The sequence below is a fragment of the Maniola jurtina genome, chromosome 18 (genome assembly GCF_905333055.1).
Source record: "Maniola jurtina chromosome 18, ilManJurt1.1, whole genome shotgun sequence".
NCBI classification, from domain to species: domain Eukaryota; kingdom Metazoa; phylum Arthropoda; class Insecta; order Lepidoptera; family Nymphalidae; genus Maniola; species Maniola jurtina.
In genome coordinates this window covers 2435246-2445853 of record NC_060046.1, presented here as the reverse complement: position 1 = coordinate 2445853, position 10608 = coordinate 2435246, and the positions used below count along the sequence as shown (strand labels likewise).

At 36.3% G+C, this 10608-nt stretch overlaps 1 protein-coding gene across 1 annotated transcript; it reads left to right on the top strand.

Moving 5' to 3' along the window:
* The first annotated feature begins 859 nt into the window (after positions 1–859).
* Positions 860–10273, top strand: LOC123874611. Its single transcript, XM_045920101.1, has 4 exons — positions 860–877; positions 4512–5017; positions 9342–9452; positions 10093–10273. The coding sequence occupies exons 1-4, from the start codon at positions 860–862 to the stop codon at positions 10271–10273; spliced, it is 816 nt and encodes a 271-aa protein (XP_045776057.1).
* Positions 10274–10608: the final 335 nt, after the last annotated feature.

Below are 10608 nucleotides of genomic sequence, written 5' to 3'. Positions count from 1 at the left end.
ATTCTTATCACCAATATTTATGATAATAATCTTCAAGATTGCAATTTTGATGTACTGTGTAATGCAAACCTAAAATTTACTGGGTCAATTCACAGTTCACACACAAACTCGCACAAAAAAACACGCTCACACGCGCATATACACACTATCTCTCCCGCTCTCTCTCTCTCTCTCTCACACACACCCAAATAGGACGTCACCCCACCTCTATTTAGGTTAGAATAATTAAAAACTGTGTTATAGTTTTGTTACCGTTCCTTAGTTTTAGGGCAATGCAAATACAAAAAAAAAATTAACATTTTTCAAATTTTTTCGTTATCAAGCATCGCAAATCTTCGTGTCTTCAATATATCAATGTAAGCAACCTAAATCGCTGGGAAAACATAACGGTTCATTAGTCGCACCGAACGCTGAAAGCAAACATTCTACAGTTTATCTTACACAGTTTCACACATCAGTAGCTACGCTGCAGGGCACAAAAAACGAAAAATCAGTACACGGTATACTAAAGCCTATATGCCAAGAGCCCATGAGGGCTAGACTTTCGTTATTTTATAAAATCTGTTTCTATGCACATTGTCCCCAACACGGAGGAACGATCAGCGACTATGAAATTTGGATCATGTTGTCTTTGGCAGATATCAGGTAACACCCTTAAACTTTAATATTCTTGGGTGTCTGGCAGAGGGTTGCCACGACACTAAGTGTCTGGCAATGCATGACGTGATTTTTAATACTGATCCGAAGAAAATATAAAAAAAAAAAAATTTTTATACTTTGACGAAAGATTTTATACGTCTTTGTTACCTGGTATCTGCGAAAGCCTGTTCACTGATCGTTCCTCACTGTGTTGGGGACAATGCCACAGTTCACGACAGTAAGGGAACTTCTAACGAAACGTTGAAAATTCGACGTCACTGGCAGGCGTCAAATGTTAGTACTTTTTACGCATCCCTATAGTAACCCTTATTTTTCTTTCATTTTACGTTACAATAGCTTAATATTTGACATATTAGTTCCCTCACTCTAGTTCACTCTGACAAGGCGCAGGGAAACTTTCAGCTTTTATAAAATAACGACGGTCTGGCACTCACAGGCTTCAAGTCTATATACATATACATAGTATACATGGGACTATACAGAGTATAACATGTTGCTAAGACTTATTTGCTTGAATCTTCTCGTTGCTTGTGAAGCGAATATACGGGATAGAAGGTACCTCGTCTACCCTGACGGTGGGCCAGCCAGAGCTCAGGTACGATTATTACTGTTTTTTTTTCTTGATCTAAGAGATTTAAATTGGTGTATAAGTTATAACAAACGAAATGTATACCACTTGCTAATGCCCGCGACTTTATCAGTGTTGATTTAGATACTTTGAAACCCTATGGGAATGCTTTGATTTTCCCAGATAAAAAGAAGAATTTTTCGTCTTCGGGATACACGCTATCCATGTACGAGTATCAAATAGATGATGCCCGTGACTTCGTCTACGTGGTTTTAGTTTTTTTTAATCTTGTTAGAACTTTTTGATTTTCTGCGATAAAAATTAGCCTTTGTCCTTTCCTAGTATGCAAGCTATCTGTGTACTAAATTTTACCAAAAATGGTTAAATATAAAAATACACTGGCAATAAAAGGTGGTGTTTAGCTTTGCCTCGCGTCACATCAAGTTTCGATCTGCTACCTAACTATGCCAATGTAAAATCCGGCTCAAAGTTTAAATATCTTCGCCTCTCAACGAATCCAAATTTGCGTAACGTTGCTGATTTTAACTTAAGCAAATGATGTTTGCCTCCACTGGATCCGGCCTAACGAAGCGATGTTTTTGTTCGTGACTCCAAATGCAATTAAGTTCTGCGCCTCGTCGCTCGTCCGAGTTAATTTTTATTTATCTTCGATGATTTCAAGTGTGCTGTCAGAAAAAATATCACGTATTCATGCCATGACATTTTTCATCACGTGAAAGAGGTATGGACTCATTACTGCGATGACTAGACCAAAGTTTCATAATATCTTATATATTTATATTTTATTCGTGTACCAATAACAAAATTGAAAACGCATACTTAGTACAATAAAAAGTCAAGTACTGATGATTACTACGATTTCGTCCGCGTGGATTTACGAGTCGGTTCTTTAAAAAACTTATGAGATTTTTTAAATTTTCTGGGACCAAAAGTAGCCTATAGGTATCTGTCTTCAGGATGCAATCTATATCTAAACCAAACACAAAATCGACACCTGGTGTGTGATTGTATTGTAGCAGAAAGAGAGACACACAGACATACTGACGGACGGATGGACAGATGGACAGACTGACACGCAGATACAGTTTCGCATTAATTATGAAATGATAGTATGGATATGGATTTAAGATTCTGTTTCCATCCCATTTGGCAGAATTGTAGAGTAATTGAAAAATAATGGACGGCTGGGGTGGGAAACGTTATTAAAATTAAGCTTCCCAGCTCATTTATTTTACTCATTCGAGTTTAAAATGTTTCATCTCAAAATAATCCTTCAGTTTAGAAACAATGAATCAATTTAAACAACGCAAACACTAGGCACAGTTGTCTTAATATTATTCTCATTTATTATTTCAAAGGCTCTCTTTTACGTTTTTAATTAAGTTTCGCATTTTGTTCTCGTCTGCGTACAGTTACAGACCGCACAATGGTATAATGATCTATTGAAATAGGTATAATGATTTCAGACAAAACACAATTTGGCTATTTGTATCTCCATAAAGTTTTATGCTGCGTACAGACCGGCCAAACGAACGCCAACGAACGGGTTTCGTTGACCTTCGTTGCTGCAATCTGGACGGCTTAGCGAATGCCAACGATCGCTCGTTGGCGTGTGCCGGCGATCCGAAGCGTGGCGGTAACATCAAAGAAATCGAGCTATTTGATCGAACTCTGTTTGGACGGTCGCCGAAGGCCAACGAACGAACGCTCATTTTACTTCCACTATACACAGTCCTATTCTTAAAATATGTGGTTATCCACCATCTTCGCTTACGTTTATTTTTTCTTGTTCTTGCTAACTCGTTTTGGTATATAAAACTAGCAATTATAATGATGTCGTCGTCGTCCATAATTAAATTGCGAATGAAAGAGAAAAGAACCGGAATCAAGTGCCAACGAACGTTCGTTCGAGCACTAAATGTATTAACGAACTCCAACGAGCGTGCGGAAGCCAACGCTAGCGAACGATAATTATCCATCGTAGGGCGTTCGTTGGGCCGGTCTGTACGCAGCTTTACACGAGTTCAACTTTTCATTGAAAAGCGAGTTATTATTTAATAGTATATTCAAAAAATCAAAATACAAAAATATATTGTTTCAATTTTCATGAATTCAAAGGAAAGTTTAAATTTTCATGGACATAATTGAAAAAAGCGGATATAAGTTAAGGCTTTCATCCTCTATTAACCCCATTTGGAAGAACAAAAACCGTAAAATTCTTATTTCTTTATTTTTAAACAAAAGCCTAAACACCAATTCTTAAAAACTAAACTTAAAAAATGACGGATTTTTATATACACTTTCATCCCCTATTTAAAAGAATTTCCATAAATCTTTTTTTAGTGCCTACATCATAATTAAAGTTCCGAACCCATGCGTTGATGGATCAGTCAGTCAGTCAGGATAAATCTAAGTATATGTAGGTCTATTAAAGTACTTAAAAACTTTATTGGATTGGACGAACATTGCACTCTAATAAATTCTTATTACTCTCAGAAAACCTTGTTAATCTAAAAGATCGAATATTAATAGGCCAAGTTACAATACGGTTTAATAACCACTAAAACTTAACGACATGTGGAAAAGACCAATCGTATTAAATAATAAAATAGGGGTGGAGTATTGGAGTAATAGGATTTCATCGTTTTTCGATTTCAGATTGAAACGGTACCATATGAAATATAATAATCATTTAAGAAGTGTATTAAATTATATTGATGTCGTTCGCTCTTATAAAACTTTTATTGTTGAGGAAGGAATATTTATTATTATTCTTTTACTTCGTGGATAGAGGTTATTAAACCTTGTAGGAACTCCTTGATTTTCCGAAACGGAATAAAAACTATTTATATAAGTATCTTCTGGTCTTTAAGAGGGGTCTCTCCGTCACTCGCTCCATACAAACGTAGTTCGTCTCTCATTGGAATACTAACCAATCATACTCAATGGAATTTTGTAAAAATGTTCCGGGAACTAATGCCTGTCTATGCCTGTGGTTTTCCAGATTTCCGCTAAAATATTCGGTTTCAAAGTTACACGGTCATAAAAATTCATATACAAATCTTTGAGCGCCTGTAATTTTAAAACTACATATTTAAAAAAAATCTAAAGCACCAAAGGCACAGATATCAGTTTTTAGAATATGTCTGCAAAATTTCATGAACTTTGGTTGCTTAATATTCAAATGAAATTGAGACTACGATTGTATGGAGTGAGTGATGGAGAGAGTCCTGTCAATCATAATAGTTTTTTCTTTTTCCAGTTTATCATTGGTTTGGGTGTACCAGTTGATTTGAAAGAGGCATCTGTCACAGTTGGTACAGTAATTAAATTTCAATATGATTTACCCACAAACAGTTCTGAATACACAAGCAGAATCTACGGATTTGCTAACACAGTTTCAAGGGATATGGATGGTGATGGACATTCTGAAGAAGAAGATAAAAATAGTAAAGAAAATGAAATAGACGCAAATATTTCAAAAGATTTTAAGATAGTCGACAAGACTACTTTGGATAATAGATTTGAGAATGACAATGATACTTTAGTCGATTTAACTTTTGATGATAGAAGAAAACGATCGCTTATTTATTCTGAAGGAGGTTTAATCAATGATTTAGAAGAGACAGATGTAAAAACAGAAGTTCCATTGCAAGAAGCAATAAGACGGCAAGAGTTACTGGATAAAACACATCAAAACGAATATCCAGAGCCTCAAAGAATGAATAGATGGGACTTCTATAAAATTATTGAACACATGATCGAAAGGTATGTTGGTATTAATATTATGATAGTCAAAAGCCGGAATTCATCTAATGCCTAGTACTATGTGAATAGATAGAAGCCCACTACTGGATATAGATGTCTTGTAGGGACTTCTAGTACATATCTTTGCTTCTAGCGTATTGCTCAAAGGCTTCCTACGATTCGTTTAATGTAATCTGTGTATCTAGTGGAGGATATACCAACTCTGCGAATAATTCATTGATCTTGAAAGAAAAATGAGTGTAAAATACTTAGTCTATTTCAATGCAAGTGAAATCGTTTTATATTATGTTCTCGATATCGTTATCGCGCACGACTCTCTGTGTTAGAAGAATTAAAAGTTTTTCAATACTTCGTTGAACGTTAGACTTCTTGAGTAAACTTCGCCGAGTCAAAGTTCATTTTATTCCTCGCATTCTCAGATTAAGTTTGTTGATTTCAGCAAAGCTCACTCCCCAGTTATTATTTATGTTTTGTGTTCATTGTTTAAAAGTTATGGGACTGAATCAGATCGACACCTCCCACGTAAGTTGTTGTAAGCCACAAAATTGCAATTTTGCGTTTTTTACATAACAATGTCTATTTTTATCTATTTTATATGTTCAATTAAAAAAAATCCTAAAATTCAAACAACAACAAGTATTTTTCAAACGAGGACGACGTAAAATATCATATCGACCTTTACAACGTTTTATGTGGGGTGAAGTCGCACGTTTGCGCCTCGTATGTAACAGATACAACAGATCACGCCGGACTTCAAATGAAATGTTTGTAACTCAAGACACTGATATGTCACGGTTGTGTTTGCATTTTTTTATTTCATTATCGTATTTTAGTAATTTAATAGTGATGCCAAGCTAAACTATTGTATAGGTTACATACAACAATTTACGTCGTTGAGGACACCCAAAAACAGTATTGTATGATGACATACAACCGTTTACGTTGCAGCATTATAATAAATTTTGTGTTAAGTGATACATACAACATTTTACTTCGGCATTCATTTCTCAAAATTTTGTTGTATGATTACATGCTATATTTTACGTTGCTATGACATTGTTTTTTTTTCTTACATACGACTTTGTATACAATAAAACTATGTTAAAATTTAGTTTGATGGCGACGTAAACTTATGATAGTCAATGAAATAACTAATCGGCTCATCATACCACTAGGTTACCATATAATTAACAAAAAAATCACTACTACAATATATTATTTCAGGGCCTACCTTTCCAATAAATAGGTTGGTAGAACCTGCCAGGTGGTGGAGTCCAATTTCTTTACGGCCTATCGTCCAAAAATAACAAATATTTTTTTATGATTTTAAAGCTCATGGCCAGAAAAAGGCCAGAAATGATACTGTAGTCTTCAGCAGATGCACCTACCTACTGGCAGATCATTGTACAAACACGTAACTTATGGATCTTTAATTTCGTTTTAAAGATACCATAGAGCGGAACAGGAGCTCAAAAGTATTCACGAAAGATCTGTCAACTAAACAGGGCCTGCTGATACGACAAAAAACTGACAACACCTCATTTCAGCTAAACTTGAGCTTTTGAAATAAGTGGAGAAGTTCTATGGACAGTTATACACCACAATACAAAGACTTGTTGAAGATTTAGCTAAAGATCCCAGAGCTAAATTGACAGGATACTATACCCAAGATATCCCAGATTCCAGTTTATACGAGATAAGTATGGCTCTCAAACAACTCAAGGATAAAAATTCGCTCGGTGATATCAGAATCACAGTAGAATTCCTGAAAGCGGGTGGCAAACCAGTACTTAAGGTCTTTCAGCGATTTTCCAATCGCCATGACGGGATTTTCAATCCCGTCATGGCGATAATGCCGTAATAAATAATAAGTAATGGTTTATTCGTTGCAATGTGGGCACAAAAGGTTAGTGAATCTTATATTCAAATTAATCTAGTTCATTGCATAACGAAATTACAAAGTTACAAACATTACTCAAGAAGAGTCATAGACTCATCTCGCTGCTAAGCCATGTCTATAAGCTATTGTTATCGTAAGTCATTATGAATAGTCACAATAATAAGTTCCATGACTTTCAGCATCCCTAGCAAGCTTGATTCTGAAAAAGCTTAAGCACTATAGGTCACATTCATACGCTGCGACATGTTATGCATAATATAACTGAAGGTTATTATAATAATCTGCCTCTTTGCTAAGCGTTTGTAAACTATGAGAAAGTTTTTGATTTGGTGGAAACTGGGGCTGTATTAAGGTCGCTATTGAGATGCTGAAACAACTGCCTGTTCATACAAATGCTGAAATAGAATCCTGTACGAAAACACCATGTCAGTCGACATATAGGACCAGACTAGGCCAGTCCAATTGCAGTGACAGAGTGCACATTGAGACGTAATTCTCTGAAACTCTTTACCGCTGCTTTGGAAGACGTCCTTATCTTTAAGCTTGGATTGGAATGAACTTGACATTAACATCAAAAGAAATTCACCTTCGATTTGTCGATGACATAGTCACTATCGCAGAAACTTTGGGAAACCTCATTAGGTTTCCCAGAGTTTCTACATTTACAGCTCAATGACCTTTGCAAAGTTTCACAACAGATGGGCCTGAAAATGAACATGAGTAAGACGAAAATTATGTCTAATTCTTATGTCTCGGCCCACCCAGTAATCGTTGAGGGCTCTGCACTTGAAATTATAGAAAAGTGTGTAAGCCTGGAACAGGTACCTGGACCAGGTAGGTAAGTGCAACTTCAAGAACCAGGTCAGCCAACGAATCCGACTCGGCGGCAGCGTACGGAAACTAAATTAGTCTTCGAACAGTGCGTGTTACCAGTGATGACATATTATGGATCCGAGATAATATGGTCACATATTATAATGGAATTCATAAGAAAGTTCAGAGTCACTAAGCGGGCAATTAGAGAGCTATATTTGAAGATTCTCTACGTGATTGAATCTGGAATGTGGATATCGGTAGGAAAATCAGAGTAACCGGCATAAATGGGTTGCGAAGCTGAAGTGTAAATGGCCGGGGCACAAAATTCGAAGGACCCATAGACGTTGAGGTCCCAAGGTGCTGGAACCTCGCACTGTAAGGCACAGCGTTGACAGACTCCCACTAGGTGCACAGACGACATCAAACGAGTCACAAGGAGCCACTGGATTCAGGTGGTGCAAGACCGTGGCACATAGAAGTCCCTACAAGAGACCTATGTCCAGTAGTGGACCTCCATTGGTTGGAAATGATGAATCGGACTACACATACTACATTTTTTTTTAATTTTAAACGACGTACACAGTTGTATGTAACACATACGATGACACTCAACCCATTTTTTCCAGCGTAATTTGTTGTAAGTATCTTATACAACATTTTACAAAGATGAAACACGCCGTAAAATGTTGTATGAACAAAATCTCAGAAATGTGAAGTATTTCTATAAATTATCTTTCAGAATATGTGAAAGTACTGTAAACTATAACTAAATACCGAATTTAACAAAAATATATTGAAAAATGGAGCTTTAATTTCAATTTATATCTTCAAAACGCTCTACTGAAAAGTTGTAGTTTTGGGGATACAACAACTTACGTGGGAGGTGTCGAGATGACAAACAGTCTTAAATGGATACTTGAGTTTGGCTTAAAGTTTCTCGTAGTTTTCTGTTGGTAACAATAGCTTTTCTTCTATTGTTATAATTAACATTTTTGTAGAAGCATTTGGAGGTACTAGGGATTAATAAATCATCCTGGACTACCAGCAGCTGTATAATTTAAGTAGTAATGATAGTGTAACTTAGTAGCGATAGTGTAAATCAGTAATTATTTATTTGTATCCTGTACCAGTTGCAACTTCAACCCAGTATACGGCAGTGGGTAAATGAATTGCTAACTGAACTTTGCAAGTTCTCGAACAGGTTCAAGTTATTATAAGTTAGACCTGATAAAAATCGTTAAATAATAAAATTTAAGTCACTGATTAACTTAGATGGTGGGTGCTCCGTTTTAAAACTTTTGGCTTGTTGAATTTGATATTACAATAATTTATACCATCAATACCGGAGCAACATAAGCTACATTTCATCAAGAAAATCTATGAGTTCCTACAGGATTAAAAAAATCTAGATCTAGTAAATAATAAAGCAGATCCTAATAAAATTTTGGGGATATGCCAGGTCAAAAAATACAATAGCTTTCCTTTTCAGTTAACATTTTTGTAGCAAAATTTGGATGTACTAGGGAATAATAAATCGTGCTGTAATAGAGTTAGCTAGCCGAAAATGTAACTGCGCTTGTATTAAAGAGAATTTCAAAAACTCCGCAGGTACGGATATTCGGGGAGACCTTGCCTGCTACGAACCATCTGCGAGGCAGCCGAGGTGCCTTTCACATACGAGAACGGGTTGCTTGGAGAAATTGGCCATATATTATTCACGTAAGTGGCTGGATACTTGCAGCCTATAAAAGCTTAATAACGACCGTGGCTCGTAACATAATGCATAGGTAGTAGAGATTTCAGTTCGGAATTTTAGAATTCTTGATACTTTAATGGTCTAGAATATTTTTCTATCTATTTAGGATGTATATTTATGTGGATCATGCTACGGAGCCCTTCTGACTTTATGCACATGTACTGCACTAGTAATAATACTTTAACCTATCCACGAATTTTCCGCTGATGCGAGTAGCTTAATCTTAACATGGTACGGTGAGCGGCAAAGATAAAGAAAAAGTGTTATTTCTAGTACCATGGTACATGGTGCCCTTCGTGTGCAAGCCCAACTCAGACTCGAACGTTTTTAGGGTTCCGTACCTAAAAAGGAAAAGCGGAACCCTTCTAGGATCAAATAATTAGTATTTTCAATTTCCAAAGTAAGATAACTATACCAAATGGGGTATCATATGAAAGGGCTTTACCTGTACATTCTAAAACAGTTTTTTTTTATGCATAATAGTCTTTGATTTATCGTGCAAAATGTCGGAAAAAATACCCGAGTACGGAACCCCCGGGGCGAGGATTCCGTACTTGAACTCGACCGTTTTTTAACTTAAATATAATATGGCATCTTTTCCAGGCCTTCAACTACCAAAGACGTCCTCTCCCATCATACGGACAACGAGTACCATGCAGCAGAAAGACTCGGCAGGGATGTAGGCATGGACTGTGAGACCATGTTCCCGGAATGCGAGTCTTCTATCCTGGATACCTTCACTGGAATTGGGATCGACACGCTGCACAAGTTTGGACTGTATTGATTTTTAGTAAACCTTTTTTAAAGTAAAATTTTTATTAAAAACCTCCTAATATGTAGGAAATTCAAAAGAAATCTACTCATGAATTAAATAACCTAAATCCGCTATTTTATTTTTAAGAATTTTGGGTACCCAGTAACCCTTGCACTATCAAGACGAATCTAATGACAAATCGTTTATCATAATTCGTTGAGCCTTTGAGTAGTTACATGCGGACATGGGAACGGACATACATACATATAGGTCGAACACATAACCCTCTTTTGGGCTTCTTTGCCATATGCCATCAGAGAGTTCCAATGTCCAGCATTCATCTCCATGATCAGAGGCATTCAATG

Excerpts from the sequence above, each read along its gene's own strand:
- LOC123874611 (XM_045920101.1), top strand. Across the intron at positions 5,018-9,341 it reads ATTGAACACATGATCGAAAG|GTACGGATATTCGGGGAGAC; the intron begins GTATGTTGGTAT and ends AAAACTCCGCAG. Across the intron at positions 9,453-10,092 it reads ATTGGCCATATATTATTCAC|GCCTTCAACTACCAAAGACG; the intron begins GTAAGTGGCTGG and ends CATCTTTTCCAG.